Source organism: Physcomitrium patens, chromosome 17 (genome assembly GCF_059467195.1).
Source record: "Physcomitrium patens ecotype Gransden chromosome 17, ASM5946719v1, whole genome shotgun sequence".
In the NCBI taxonomy this organism is placed as follows: Eukaryota; Viridiplantae; Streptophyta; class Bryopsida; order Funariales; family Funariaceae; genus Physcomitrium; species Physcomitrium patens.
The window spans coordinates 13621215-13638043 of NC_143426.1; the positions used below are offsets into that span (position 1 = coordinate 13621215).

Genomic DNA, 16829 nt, shown 5'->3' on the forward strand with positions numbered 1-16829 from the left:
AACTTTACTAAGCAAGGAAGCAGAGAAGTGCCCAAGCACATCAAAAATTACTGATACAAGAAGATCAATTTCTTTATGATGGTTGGGAGCAAAATAATCCAAATAATTGCCACCTTATCTTTAAATTTATTCACAATGCACATTGCTTTGTTTATAATAAAGTGATAGATAGAAGTGTAGATGGACTCATGTTGATAAAGACCAATTGTGGTAGATACTGGAAGAAAAAAGAAATATTGAGACCATGTTAAAAAAACTTGCTACTTCATTAGAGAGTATGCTGAAAATTAGCATGATCATACATTCCATTGCATAGGTTGAGAATATAAGTTATATAATTTTCAGTCATTTGTACATATAATATATTCAAAAAATACTCTAAATATAATATTTTTCAACCACAAGATAAACATATGTTTATATTAGCTACATATTTTATTGTTATAGTGTAAAAAAAATATATGTGCAATTGCTTTACACTATATAAATTTTTATTTTTATGTACTAAATAAAAATTAATTTGGTAATTTTAAAAATTTCATGTCTTTCAAAATAAAGACTTTCTAAAGATTTTAAAAATATTTTTAGGATTAAAATTATAAAAAATAGGCAGGTATATTAATTCAAAATTTTAAAAAGAAAGAAAATTAATTCAAAAAAAAGAATATTGAGCCAAAAGCTATATTTTTAAAATCTAGTTTTTTATTTAAAATTATTTGAAGTATCTATTGAATTTATAGATTCTTAAAATAGGAAGATAGGTCAAATCAAAATCTATAAAATTCTATCTATTTTTAAAATCTACCAATAAATAAAAATAGTAAAATCTTTAATATTTAAAAATCTATATACTTTTAGAAAAATTTAAAGATATATTTAAAAATAGAAACTATCAAATAAATATAAATGTATTTTTAAAATTCTAAAAAAATCCATAAATTATAAAAATAAAAATTCTAAAGTCCAAATCAAAGTTTCTACATCTTGAAAACTAAAAACTTATAAAACAAGTTTTTTATACTATTAAAATTATAGACAATAAAAATAGAAGAAAGATAGGTCAAATCAAAATCCAAAAATAATAAAAAAATAATAAAAAAAATTAGAAACATATATATAATCTTAAATCCCATATTATAAATCTTAAAAATTCTAAATTTTAAACTAGTAGAATTGTATATAATAAAAAATTTAGGATTAGATCAAGTTTAAATCCAAAAATAAGAAAATAGAATAGCTAGGAATATCTATATAATATAAAACTTTAAATTTCAAATTCCTATATCTTTTTATATTAAAATTCAAAATCCTAAAATTCAAGTCTAAATTATTATTTTTTTCAAGTCTATAATTATGTGTATAAATTTTATTTTATTTTATTTTATTTTATTTTTATATAGATATATGATTTTAAAATATAATGAATAAGTATATATATATATATACATATATACATACATACATACATACATACATACATACATACATACATACATACATACATTCACATATTATTTTTATTATTATTATCATCCTTTGTATGTTTTCTTTTCTTTTCTTTTCTTTTTTGATATTAAATTTGATTACACCTCTCTATAATATTTGGTGACCATTTATAAGTCTAAATTATTAGACCTTTTGTTTTTATATTAAATCAACTTAATACTATTTAATACTTATTCATGATGAATCAACAATATCAACATTCAATTAAAAATCTAAACTAAAGTTGTATTATAATAAATATATATTAAATAAAAATTTAAAAAAATCAAGTTTTTTATATGTGCACTACATTGTTAGCTTCTATGACAAGCTACCTAAATGTTGTTGTATTGTAACATGACTATATGGTGAAAATGTAAACAAAAATGATATTATGATCTATACTTTATTATCTTGGTTCAATAATAATTCTAGACATTTAAACAAGACTTTTATGAAAGCTTCTTAGTTTTTTCTTATTTTAATAGCTAGTAGATTAAAGGTTGGTTAGAAAATTTACCTTTTAGGTTGTTACAAACTCTTTTAGTACCTTAAAAATGTCATAAATTAATAAAAACGAAATAGATTAGATAAATATTTAATGTAAATAATTCTAAAAAGAAGTTAAAGATACGATCATACTAAAAAAACTCCTAGAAAAGATTGGATTAATACTCAAGGTATGACCATTTATGGTTCAAGGTCAAAATCAAACTTCTAGCTACTAAAGCAACTGCTTAGGACAAAGTAGGAAAGATTTGAGGGATGAAAAAATTGGATTAGAGAATTCGCTTTAAGCTTCTTTTAGAATTATAAATTTCTTTTTTTATACGTTTTGAGATGACTTTGCAATTATTGTACAAAATCAAAGTTTGTATTGATGACTTTGGATTTATGCAATAAAATTAGAATTAGTACTATTGACTGGTTTGTGAGATACATATAACATCTACAGTTCAAATTTTGTCAATGCATAGTTGAATAGGTGTGCTAATTTTTTGTGAACTTTTGTATTAATATAATAATGAAATTTAAAGATATTTAGTTATTAGTACAAAGAGATATTAAAAATTGACAATTTAGGATTAGGTAGGATTTTTGTGATATTTAAAGATCTACTTATTGATATAAAGAGAAATTTGGCATGGTTTTAGTAGACTAACATATGAAGCTACGTACCAATTTGGAACTAAAGTTAATGATTGAATTTAAAGAAATTATTGCTCAAACTTCATCATCAACCTTCAAGTTGGTAGTTAAGGAATACTAACACGGTTCTTTTGTATTTTTTTCATAATTTTTTAATTGAATTGACTTGAAATTTTTTAAGTGTATAAAAGATGTATTATTTTATTATTATGAAATATTTTGCATCAATTAGACACTTGGATCAAGAATTACAACTAATTGAAGCTCACTTCCTAAAGTTAAGGTTTGGAGAAAAAATTGGAAGTTATAAAAAAAGTAAATAACAAGACAATTAGGATTTGTATTTACTTGAGGTAATTAAGAAGAGTGTTTTTGAATACTTTGCATTGACTTTAAATCCTTTTGCATTGACTTTAAATCCTTTTGCATTGAAATTCAAATTGCTTCTTTTTTAATAGTTGAAACTTATTAGGATTTCTTAGATAATTACAATATATGACTTCACTTTCCACAATCATGTGCCTAATATATTTTCAAATAAGAAGTCTTTTACTACGACAATATGCAATACATGGCTAACTTATTGGCCAATTTTTTAACCTATCAATCAATTATAAACATGTATAAAGTAAAATATGAGTTTTTAAAGCTTTTAAGAAGCTTCAGTATACAATAATATCAAATCTAAATATATTTATCTTCTATCTAGCACTTCTTATCTAAGTAAATATGTATGTTTGTGATATTATCTTTCCTTCTAGGGACAAGTTCTATAAGAAAAAAATTATCATATGTTGAAAAGTCGAAGATATAGTGAATTATGTTTGCCACATATTCTAATCTTTGTTTCTTTTGAAAATGGTTGATAGATCTTCTTAGCCAATATTAGTATCTCATATAAGAATAAAAAGATTACTATGTTACTTGATTATTATTAAGGCCTTTATAACTCCTTCAAATAAAATATTTTAAATACTATTATGAGCCATTCTTATATTCAATAAAATCACCAAACCTTGGAAGTCTCTTCCAAGGTCATGATATCAAACATATTGTATTTAGCCATTTATTTGAAGAAAAACATGTCATTTTTGAAGATCTTCATGTCTATTATATCATCTTAAAGGCTATGACAATTGCAATGTTTTGTCTAATAAGTTAACAAATGATAACTCTTGAATTGAATCTACTAGTTGTTGGTTCTTTGTTTTTTTTAGTGCCACATTTAAAGTACAAGCAAAGATAGAATTTAAAATGCAATCTTTTTTAAAATATATCTTTTTATTGCAAAGATTTATCATTCTTCATTTTGATTTTAATGGATGTTGTTGATGAGAAGTATCAACTTTCTTTGTTGTATTTGCAAGATTCTTTGTTGGCTCCCATGTACATTTACTATTATCATATTTGTGCCTATGAAAAAAATATTCTAACCTAATTTGGCATCACCTTCAAATTAAGACTTCTTCTACTTTAAACTTTTGATTCTACAAAAAGAAGTGGCATTTGTCTTTTTTCCAAGATATTCATTATCTTATATGATTTAAGAAGAGACACAAAGAATATGAGATGGATTTTCATAGACTTTGATAGTTGTAATTAATAATCAATTGAATTGATTTTTTCTCAAATAAAAAAATGGTCCAAGGCTACAACTTGCTGTTGAGACAAAGTAATCATACCTTCTTGTCAATGTAGAATAAAGAATATAATTTCTTATAATAAACATCCACATTGGTCTTTTGTCATTCTTAAGCTTCTTTTAATTGTATTTTCATTCTTGTAATTTTTATATATGCTATTTAGATAATATTTAAGTAAATTATCTTTTTTATAAAATGGCTTTATAATCAAGTTTTATATTTAAGTATATTTATACTTTATTTTAATTTTAGTAATCTTTATATTCATATCTTGTATTTGATCATGAATTCTTATAATTTTATCTTTGTCTATTTTTATTAATAATTGATAAATCAATATATTTATTATAAATTCTATATTTTATTTCATTAATATTCTGTAATTTCAATATTTTTTCTTTTAACATGTCTTATGGAAAAACATCAATATTAAAAAAAATAACATATATTTAAATATATATATTTTTTATTTCTTAAGCTATGAAAGCTTATTCTTAAAACACTCCAAAGTTTATTGTTACTATTTTCTTCATCTCTATGTAAACATATTTTTTTTGAAAATCTTTGTAAAACTTACTTCCAATACCTTAATTTCTTTTGTTTTCTTGAAAATGCATCCATGACTTTTAATCTTAAAGATAATCTATTGTAAATTTTCATAACTTTTTTTGCCAACCTCAATAAATATATTTGGCAACTCAACTTGGTATCCATAAGAATGAGTCACAAATAACTTTAAATTTGTATCTTTATTAATTTCATTAACATCTATTTTAAAAACCACCTTAGAATAGTGAATAATTATTTTTTAATTTTATATTGTAAAAATTAATGTGCTACCATTGCTAGCATATAAAATATTTGTAAACAAAATATCTTTGATTAGATTTGGATGATTTACATCATTTAGAACTATAATAAAAAAAAATTAAAAAATTAGTGAAAAGTGATTTTAAGAGATATTATGCTTCTTCCAAGCTCTAAGGCTTAAATTTTTTTTAAATTGTTCCAAAATTTTGCAAGATATTTCATTGCTATCATTACTATCTTTAACACTTTTAATAAAGCATGAGACATTACACATGGTTTTTATATCATAAATTGTACTCTTTGCAATGGTAGTCTCGCATATTCTTTTCATGCCAAGAAGACTTATTACATTTGTAGTTTTCATGCATGATAGTAAAACTTCTATTATAATTTACCTACAAAAGAACACAATTTAAAAATCAAAACATCCAAATAATGTATATGTTTATATTTAATCTAATTTTTCAAAGACATCTTTGTTTTTTGGCATATAAATATCATAGCTATAAATATATATATATAATTAAATTACTCATATTATTTTAATTTGTAAATTAAAATATAATAATTATAAATATTACCTATAGTAATCCACCATATTTATCTTATTATTAAATTTCTTGGTGAATATTGTTTAAAATGCACCAATAAAATATTTTCTATTTATACAAGGTTCTATCAAAATCTTTTTCTTCAACATGAACAATCTTTCACAAATACTTGCAAATTTTGGACATAGTGAGGGATTTCAACTCTAATATTTTATAATCAATTGGATCAATTCTTCACACTTTGAAGGTAAATTTGATCTTTCTCCATTTTGAATTTTTTCTAATATATCTTATTTTTTTGTAGATACCATCAAATAGTTCTTTTTTTGAAAGAATATTAGTATATATTATTACAAATGAAATAAACATCTACTCAAAAATAAATAAATAAATAAATATATTCATTTATTAAAATTTCTTAATTCTTCAAGAGCCAAATATCCCAATGTAGCACAAATATAATTGTTTTCTCTAATTTTTGGATTCTATCCAACATCAACCTTAGAAATTCCAAAATCAATCAGTTTGATAATTGGATAGTATGGTTTGAAATTTTGTCTTTTATAATATTAACTAGAATATTATTAGGATTTAGATCACAACATGCACTGAAAATTCCGAACCACTTGGTTTTATTAACTTGTTTATAACCTCCTTTACATATACCTTCCAAAAATTGTAAACTGCTTGTATTAGTTGAAAATTTCAAAGCATCTAATTCTCCACCTTGAATGTGATGCAAGTCCTTCAATTCACCAAGTTAAGCCCTTCTAAATATTTAGAACAATTGTAAGAATTCAGCAATGTTACTATATTTAGTCACATCCTTCTAAATTTAATCATGATTTTTTGTTCACACTTGCAAACAAAATATTTGTTATCAATCTAACTTTGTAAAAACACAAGTAATGTGATTTCAAGTATAAAATTATTACTTGCAAGTCCATTTTGATTGTTTATTACTGTGGCTGTTGTTCAAAAAACTCTACAAAATCAATAAATATTAAGTACATAATTTAAATAAAATTAATCTTTACACATCAATTTTTTTGGTTTTGGCAAAAAATTGTTAATATTAAAATGAATCATTTGAAAAAATGTATCAAATATGAGAAGTTTTGACAATACTTGTATATTAAATTTTTTTATATTTTAGAAGCAACAATTGTAACTTTATGATAGGGATACATTTTTAATACTTTTAGTATTCATATTACTATACAATAGCCTTGAACATTTATAAAAACATATTGTATAAATTACACAGTTGGTATGAATTTTACTACATATGGGATTTTACGAAAAGCAATACAGCTCACTGAAATTATGTCGTTATTTCATGTGCAGATTCCAAACAATCATTTAGAAATTCACTAATTGTATGAATATTTTGGTACTTTACTTATGGATTGATAAGAACCTTCAATATACTATTACAAGCATTTGATGTATAAATATATAAATGATTTATCATAAGGTTCAGTCCTTTAGTTTGTATTTTCAAGGGAATATGCTTTAAATGCTTCACTGATCATTTATATGTAAACGTAGTTTGATAAAGGTTTGTTCATGTTATACACCAATCCAATCATAATATCCGCATGTTAAGCAAGAGATTGATCTAAGAATCCAGACCAAGAACTTCCAAAAACAAATACCAAAAATAAATGTGTGCAACTTGGTTATACAGTAGCATTCAATATTTTACTAGAAGTTTCAAGAATACTTCAAAATGTTAGAACGAACGTGGCAAATGAGTCAATTTGATTGTACGAAATCATTCCCATTGAATCTCTCAAATAAAGTTATACAATGATCCTCATTTCACGTTAAAAGAACTTTCTGATGTGTCACTGCACATAACTGTTACTTACTTTCAGCATAAAAATATGCTAAGTCTCCATTTTCTAGACATTGCGCAACAATTATGTTGTGACACATGCAGTGGAGATTAAAGCTCACTGTGCTGCACTGGTTCCGCTAGGCAATCCTTCTGCGACTATGGCATAAGTGTGATTTTAAAAACACTCTAATCATTGCAAGATGCTAAAGAAAATGCCCAAATACTATACCTCGGAAGAGAGCTCATATGAACTCCAGGCTGCCAAGCATAAGGATATAGCATAGCCCAGCTTTCATGCAAAGATCTCTTCAAGTCTACAACTTACCAAATGTTCAAAATCTAACTTACAAGGTTGGTAACCAGGGAGTGATTCCAAAACTAGCGCAAGGTAGCGTTCATAGAAGCTCCTCAATCTCCTTCGTTTATTCGCATAAATTGCAGCAGTATAGAGACGATTGCTCAAAGTTGCTAATTATAACCGTACTTGTAAGCCGCAGGTCATCTGGCAATTAGTCTCTTTACAGACTGTTGCTTTCCTCTGCTCCTTCACTCCGGTTTCATGGGGTACGTTAGAACGAACTAAAAATAAATAGACCTCTTGCAAGCTCTTCGCTGTAGAAAAGCTCTGTTAACTGCAGCACAGTTTCATCTTCGTTGCCGTACTGAGTGGCATGCTCTCATACTAAGAGCTAGGGTCTTCAAGGTAGCACACTATTGAATAAATAACTGCAGTGACAGGTTCATTTATTTGTGGGTCAAGAGATCCAATTCCTTCTCATCCGGGACCGGAGTGTCCATGCTCCAAGGACAACGTGGAGGTGTTGGGAGGAGACGTCTGTGTACGGGCATCCTCAGAATTGCTGCAAGTGGGGCGCTGCTGCATCGGGACGGTGTTCAAAATTTCAAGTTGCTCTTGCCTCATCTGCTGTATTTCGTTTGGCGACAGAATTTTGATAGATCGTACGTAATTAACAAATTCCCTGCAGAAAAACCAGCACGCACGACAAAATCAAATCATGTGATTGCAAGAAGAGCGCTCCCAATGTCCATGCACAAGCTTTAGAATGACCTAAAATTCGTGAGGGACCAGCATTTGGAGAATACAAGTAGGAGGTTGTAGGATTGGTTGTGTGCTTACTCCCAGGGATCATCACCGACAAGGAGGGTGTCATTTTCATTATCTACGAACACAAGCTGCCAGCCTGTTCTTTGAGGATCGTCCAATAAGTTATCCAGGTTGAATAGTCTAGCCAGCTCAGCTCGAAGCTCTGAATAGTTTTGGAACTTTTGAACGTCTATTGACCTGCCTACACTTCCGAGCTTATGGACCTGGGTGACAAACAAGCATCAAAACGCTGATTAGTAAATGTCACTCACGTGCAGTGAACATATTGATTGCATTCTAACCTCTTAAGAAAATGTCTGCAGCAATACAAATATAAAAATAGGTGAATTTAGTACCTAAATAATAAACCAAAATTCCATAGAATACCAAAGACTTTCCAAAAATGTACCTCATTTATGCGGTACATTGTGGATTGAACGAGAATATTCTGGGCAAACCTCACCTTTGTAAAAGTACGCACAGGGGCAGGTGACATCGTTGCCCATGGTGCACCTCTCTGACACATACCATTTTCATCAAGACCCACGCCATTCATAGTAGAAATATCTGGCATTGTAGATGAGCAATAGGATCCCTGAAGCATGTTGTTGCCCGAAAAACGATTATGGACATCCTTGTTTTTGGGATATGATTGAGAATGAATAGATGCAACAGGGTTTGAAGCCCCCAATGGTTGCTGCTCAATAGAGACACCAAATAGAAGATGACGGTCAGACTGTACTGAATCCTGCTCTTGACCACTCTCCCTGAACATGAAAGATGAGGCAGGTACAGGCATTCCTGTCAGCCCAGATTGACCATTTCCCTCGCTCTGCTGTGAGAGGGAAAAAGAGCCAGAAACTCTCGAAGTTGGAGAAGTGTCCAGCTGATTCATACGCGCAGACACATCATGTTGATTTGGATCTCGATTGGACGGATACCAAGAAGAAGACACCTGTAACACATTAGCACAATTTATTCGTAAGGAAATGGGAATAGTTCGAAAGAAAAAATAAGGACTTGTTTCTTGACGACAATGCCTATGACGCATATGGCAAAAAAGCTCGCTGTCCTATAAAACAAAATGCTTATTGAAACTTGAACTCTTTCATTTGAGAACGGTGCACACAATCGACACAGATAGAGGCCTGTAGTCTTCTACCTAACCATACTGAGAACGAAAGTCGAAAAAGAGTTACAACCAAATACCTGAGGCTCGTGGCCAATAGTACTTCCTCCATGAAGGATGGGCCCTGATTGGCTTTGTTGAGCATTTTGAGTTGGGCGCATCATGAGCCCAACTTGTCCAGTTTCGCACCCAAGGTGAGTTCGGCCCAGCATGGAGTGAAGAGGATATGACCCAGAGGCAGAGGGCGATGAAGCCATCTGTATGTCCTCTTCGCTGTACCCTGAGCATTGTGGCATATTCATACCAACCTCAAGGGGAGACTGAGGACGACTTGATGAAAGTTGAAGCAATGGTCCACATGCCTCGGACACATGTTGCACTCCATGATGACCTGATTGCATTTGTGGCTGTGAACGAAATTGCATTTGTGGGGAAATAGACGGTTGAGAACGAGATGTCGGGTGTTTTGAACAATCCGGAGTCCGGAACTCTTGAAGAGCCGCCGCTGCAAGCGCTCGGTAATACTCATTCTGTTGCGTTGGTAACCCAGGTTGCTGAGGCCGCATCCAAGAATCCATGGACAGATTTCGAAAATTCAATCCTCCCAGAACACCAGTGTCCTCGTCCCCTGACCAGAACGATGACTTCTTCGACGTGGAGTCTATCTCCTCGTCTGTTGCACACCAATAACAATTCCACATTTCAACATCGCTAGACCATCACAGTAGACCACACATAAAGATTAGGAGCTAATAACATTCCGACTTGAAGGCCAGGTGGGGCACAAGAAATTAACCTCTTCCGCCTCTAGGGCGTTTTGTTCGGAAAGCAACGGGTGGAGGGCACAGAAGAAACGGTGTTGTCAATGGTTCTATCTCCCATAGTGAAACTCGCCTTTGTCTCTCACCTGCGGTCGATTCATCCCAACCAACCTGCAAGATAGGCGATTGTGAACATACATCTAAAATGGATTAACATGCGATGCAAGTAGTACACAGTACTACGATGGAAATTGGCACAAAGGTGTTCGAGAAGTACGACGCCAAGGCTTTACTCTCTCAATTTCTCAAGCATCTGAAAATGTTTCACTACACGTCGAATCAACTACAAACACAAGTCTGGAAAAATAAATTTGAACGCCAGAGTACCTTCAAAGAGCGCCAGTGAGAGTTGGGCCAACGAATAGGATCCAAATCACCCATCCCAGTGATTGTACCCATGTATCTGCAGTTCAGAACATTATAAGTAAAAGAGATGATAACAAGCTCAACCCAAAAAGCGCATAACATAAACCTACACAGAATCAAATATATAAAACGACCCGAAGAGATTGACTGAGTGAACAAAGAAGGTGTACCTTCGAACACTGGATTCTTCGGTTTCAAATACCATCCGAAATCGCATCCCAACTGAGACCTGCAGACTGCATATAGCCTTTTGGTACTTTGCAACAGGGATGACAAACTCTGATGGGCTTTGCCTGTTTTAATAATTTGCAGAAAGTGGTCAGTATAAGGACAATATGAGCGATCCAGGTAATTTAGTAGTCAATGAGAGTTCTACATTGAAATCAGAAAAGTTTAAGATAATCAACCCAGATGAGTTCACAAATGGTCACTTTCCCAAAACAGGTAAACACCTGCAGTTATGGGAATCATTTGGTGATGAGAAAAAGTACCTCGGATTATAGAAGATGGTGAAACGGCTACTTGTAGCAGCTGCATGATTTGCAGCTGCTAGTACTCCGATGTGCATGCTGTCACTAGACAACACTGACGAGGGCATCACCGTTTGTTGCCTATTTTGTCGACGAATTCCGAGCTGCAATTGGCCTTTATCATCCCTGTATACGATATAGTGGTTAGATATAAATCTTAATGCTCGTGAATGGCTACATGGTCGATGAAACTTGGTTTTTCTTCACCAACTTGATGAAATACAAAAAAACATTCAATTTTGCACACTTGGAAAATCTCGCTTGGACTGAAAGCTCCAGGTCAATTTTATAGACAAATCCTCCTCCTTCCATACCTGATGAATAAAACTGCATCACCAGCTTGAAGCCTTTTTGCGCTCACGAAGACACTCCAGCCTGTAGTCAGCAAGTGCCTTCGTGGTTGACCTGAAGCGAACACACAGAGAACGACATGACCCTCATACATTTTAATTGGATTTCGATAATGCGAGAAAACTGAGGATGAAAATACGTCGCTTACATGCATCGTCCTTAACACTTGCGTAAGGACATTTTACAAAATTGGAAAGCTGTTGCCAAAGAAACTTCTCAGAAACAGAGTCATGAATTCTGAAACTAGAGATTCACGGTACCACGATATATGTGTCGAAAGTGCCACTCCTGATCATGTAAGTCCCTGGCTTTTAATTCTTGAGCTGGTGGTGTCTGGGTATAGTCCTGCAAAGCATTTACTTCATCTTGTTAGAGGATCATTCTCAGGTTGTAGTCATGACTAGCCCAGCAATTACTGGACAGAAATAATACAATCTCTAAAAGACATGATTGGTTTATTGAGAGTGTAGCAGTTCTCAAGTACCAGAGGAGGGAAGACTTTCTCGGCAGCTCGCCGCGGAATAGAAAAGCCGCCATGAGTGCTAGTATCACTGGCCGTCAAGGTCTTGCAGAAGTACTCTGTCGGCTGTCTGCTTCTCATTCCTATATCGGGAGAAATGAGAGCCTCCTTCTCATTCTACAAAATGTTAGATAAGGATATTACTTTAACCGACTGCATGGATATAAGAGTACATCGCGAAAATATTTAATAGCCATTTTCAGGAGTTGCAGTACATTTTCACGATCACTTCGATAGCCCTAAAAAGGGAGACCATCACTCTCGTTACATCGCACTATAATTTGTATGAAAGTGAGATTTATTAATTACTCACGGCAGGAAGTACGGGTATCAATGTCATTTGAGCATAAACTTCATCCGTCTCAAGATCGGCCTGATACAACCATAACAGAGACACTCAACGATAGTTAGGAGCCTGTGGGAGCAAGTTGCGACGGGTGAAAACAAGGCAGGGTCACACCTTCATTAAAAACCCATCAAGAACCAGTCAATTCTCAGATTATATAACCAAGGTATGGTTATTAATAGATGAATATCTGCACAAAACCTAGCGCCTCTCATACCTGTCCAGGGCATCAAGATCTTAATACCATGCAAATGTAGTATGAATGAGAGGATATACATGAAGCGTGACATTGTCAAGCAGACAGACAAGCCGTGATGGAAGGTTGGGATAGTTGGGGATATGAGCATCGGCCTCCTTCTGCGTTGATGCTGCAACCTGCCATGACGAAACGAATGACTATGTAAGGAACACTAGAAATTCATGCCCATGCATGTCCATTGTAACAGTGGATTTGCATTTATCGGGCACTTACGAAACTGCAAGAAAAATAGACTACCTGCTCTGTGTGTCCCTGAGGAAAATAAACCACCCGACTACCAACAGGAGGTAGTGAAACCAAGGGTCCCGCACAAGCATGCCATAGTTCAGAGTTGAGGCTCCTCCTCTCCACTGCAAGACAGGATAACCTAGAGTAAGTTACAATCTCAACTACACATCGACGATTTCTACGGCGTACATTACATTGATTAGTCCGCTTGGGAGTTTATCACTAACTATTCCAGTATGTCCGGGCTAGGTTGTGCGAAAACATATGAATACAGAAGATCTTGACAGATGATTGAACAAAACATTGAGCGCGCATCCGTCACTTCGTTATGGCGTACCTTGTTCCATAGGTTGGGCCATTGAAGTCATGATAGGCCCCAGGCTGGGAGGCCTCTCGCTGGACAGATACATGATCTCGAAGGATGACAGAGCCACTCAAATACTGGATCTTAAATTTTCGGCAACAATTAAGCCTCAAACTTCCTGGTTACAACAACTTAGGAGTCGTTTCGTCTTCCAATCTTCTGTACCCTAAGTCCCGATACTCCTGGCAATACTTCCATCTCCATTCTTCTTATTTGCTGCAATCCGACACGCCGTTGTATACACCATTAGCACCCAATTTCAAAACTAACTAGGTTGATGGAAAATTTGGCACTCCCTCGGGTACTACTCTAGGATACTACATCCTGGATTCCGTTCTGTGATGATATTTAGAGTCAAACTCAACTTCGTGTTAACATAGGACACGCATCTATGAATGCCTTGAATTACACTAATGCCAACCGTCATTCTGAACTTCGTGCATGCTCGAGTTCTCAACTCTAGACTACCAAATCAGCTTCTATAGACCACTGGATAGTATACAACTGACATAGGTAATCGACGTCCACATCGTCCAAAGTTGTCCGACATTCTAATTGGTAAAGACGTCGCACAAGCTTAGAATACATGAACTCTACACTTTGACGAAATCATCCATGAATTGATATAATCATTGAGCGCTTTGCCACCGTGCTAATCGCATCATGCTCTATGATCAACTGAATGCTACTCAAAAGCTCAAATTGTGTATGTCTTCAGCTACAGTAGATCTCGTAACGGTCAGGCAGCTATTAAGAGTCTCCCGAGAAAACAAGGCAAGAGAATTTCTTTGAGGAGGTGAATACATCATACTGAAGGTCAGAAACCTATGCATTAACGCGGAACTGTACAGAAGTCCATGAGACAAAACTATCACATCGCAAACTCACGATCCTTCAAGAACCTCAATTATTAAATCAGTCTTGAAGGCAAGAAGTAAAGAGACATGAAAGCCAGAACAGGCATGTGGAGAAGGCCGGCAGAATAGAAAGATCGTCAAAACAGCTTTCTTGGTACCAAGTTTTGATATAGGTAAGTACAAATCGAATAGACATGATTCTCGAATATGCGTTTAGGGGAAATTCGGCATCAGACAGACCAAGATAGGACATGGAAAACCAGAGCTTCTACTAACGAACACTTGAGCTTCACTGTAGCGCTTAGGCGCCACCCACGGTCTCAATCAAGGTAACATATGCAATACGGCCATCTCGGAAACACAAAAAATCATGTGACTTCAGGTGGATGACTTAGAGTTTGGGTGAGAAGCAGGAAGTCCCGTCCCATTTTCGTCACTCGTTTTTCTCAACTTAAAGCCGACCGGTTTGTACGCATATAGGGTGAGCGACGGGTGCTAAGTGGAACCAGCCTCAGGGCTCAAGGTAGTGTAACCGAAGACGGGTACCCACCATAATCAAATTATGCCTTCGATGATGTGTTCAGACCAATGTCATCTCTAAAAAGAAGTAAATAGAAAGAGTGCGCTGTCATTTTGGAGGAATAACCGGTCTCTACAATTACTAATAGCTCAATAATACAACCCAATCGTCTCAGAACAAGATCCAACTACAACACTTCAGGCATTCCCTCGTAGTTCTGCACGCTACTGCAACTTCGAACATCGAACCCCGAAGCGACAGTGAATGCTGACACCGACCAATGAGACAAACCTCAGATCTCAGCCACAACGAACCACAAGAACTAGCCACTCAAAGAATGTCATTACATGAACAGACAAAAAAAGGGCGGCAATACGCAGGATCCTCGCAGGAAGCTCTCAAAATCACTCTCCACTCTAGCCGTCCCAATGCTACCAACGATAAGAACCTAGGAAAGCTCCCAAACTTCCATGTGTACCACACACTGCAGAAGGATACACGACATATCTCGGAGAACTATACATACAAATCAATCCACCGAAACCGCAAATCCCAGAGTTTATAGCTTCTCCTACTCTCTCTCTCTCTCTCTCTCTCTCTCTCACTCACTGCATCCCATCCATCACAGCGAAAAGCCATAGCCACCCTATCACCGCAACACACAGGCTCGGGAATTCGACACTCACCACTCCAAGATCCGACACTCAAGCTCGTCTTCGTGCACATTGAGCGAAGCCACCTCTTGCGCAACATCCCCAACCAGTCCTCTCCCTACTCCTCCTCCTACTCCTGCACTCCGCAGCATCTCAAATTCCACCACTCTTGCCCCTCAAAACCTCACCCAATCCGACCTCATCTCACACACTTCCCACCCGGATCCACAAATCCTCCGCCACTCTCGTGAACCCCACGCCTCCTCGAATCCCCTCGCGTGTCAAGCAATCCCACCCCTAACTCTCCCTCTGTCTCTCTCCCCCTCATCCAGCTTCGAGTTCCAACCCTCTTCTCCCTGATCTTCTGCTACGGCTGTTCAAACCTAGCACAAAGAAACCAGTAAGGTTCAGTCACAAATGAAAAGGAGGCCACCGTGAACAGAGATCAACATCAACCAAGCATCCGAAAGAGGAAGAACGAAGAAGAGTTCCTTGCTTCCTTCTTTCCTTGGCTCCTTGCGCATGCATGCCTTCGGGGGAGGGGGGGGGGGGGGTGAATACGACACGAGCGAGGCCACAAAGGCATGCAGAAGCAGAAGCAGCGTCTGTCTATCTATCCATGAGAGTCTGTCTGTTCTGTTCGTATACTGTTGTTGCGACGACGCCGCGTATTTCTCTACCACCACCACCACCACCGCAGGGCATGTTGGCCGGGGAATGTACCGTAGTAGTACTGCTTGCTGCCTTGTATTAATACGGTTCTTTGTGCGTTGTACGTGGAGTGTCGGATATATCCGTGGAGTGTGAGGTTGGCGGGTCCTGTATTGTCGATGAAGCGTATGACGGTACACGGGTTGTGTACCTACAGACAGTTCGTGTACGGGGGAGGGGAGTGAGCTGGGCCGGGCTGGGTGGGCTCCACGATGGTGTTACTTTCGACCCACCAGGCTTGGCCATGGTTGCTGTTCTGCTTTCGTTTCTTTTTTCCGTTTTTCCGTTTTTCCGTTTTTCTTTTTCTTTTTCTTTTCTTTTTCTTTTTTTGTTTTACTGCTCTGCCAGGCTGATCGTACCCATGATGCGTGGGTCTACGGAGCAGATACCGTCATCTACACGCACCCGTAAATTCCTTATTTAATTATTTATTTGTGTATATAACTGCATTTTACTTTGAGTATAATTTAATATATTATTCATATATACGGATTTATATATATATAGGTAAGGATGTTAAACCGTATACTTTTTGTATGAATTTATTTATTTCTTTGGAATTTGAGACATAATTTCTATTCAAATATT

General features: G+C 34.8%; 1 protein-coding gene across 1 annotated transcript; it reads right to left on the reverse strand.

Moving 5' to 3' along the window:
* Positions 1-7392: 7392 nt before the first annotated feature.
* Positions 7393-16105, reverse strand: LOC112294597 (auxin response factor 6). The gene is made up of 16 exons (XM_024545236.3): positions 15564-16105; positions 13474-13716; positions 13146-13258; positions 12926-13024; positions 12617-12676; positions 12268-12420; positions 12044-12128; positions 11747-11837; positions 11394-11558; positions 11073-11195; positions 10864-10939; positions 10512-10647; positions 9796-10388; positions 9050-9541; positions 8620-8810; positions 7393-8461 (listed from the first exon to the last, which is right to left on the reverse strand). The coding sequence occupies exons 2-16, from the start codon at positions 13544-13546 to the stop codon at positions 8257-8259; spliced, it is 2655 nt and encodes an 884-aa protein (XP_024401004.1). The 5' UTR covers positions 13547-13716; positions 15564-16105; the 3' UTR covers positions 7393-8256.
* Positions 16106-16829: the final 724 nt, after the last annotated feature.

Coding starts and splice junctions, on each gene's coding strand:
- LOC112294597 (XM_024545236.3), bottom strand. CDS start 13,546: ATGTATCTGTCCAGCGAGAGGCCTCCCAGCCTGGGGCCTATCATGACT. Junction 13,259..13,473: donor GGCCCAACCTATGGAACAAG/GTACGCCATAAC, acceptor CCTGTCTTGCAG/TGGAGAGGAGGAGCCTCAAC. Junction 8,462..8,619: donor GTCGGTGATGATCCCTGGGA/GTAAGCACACAA, acceptor GTTTTTCTGCAG/GGAATTTGTTAATTACGTAC.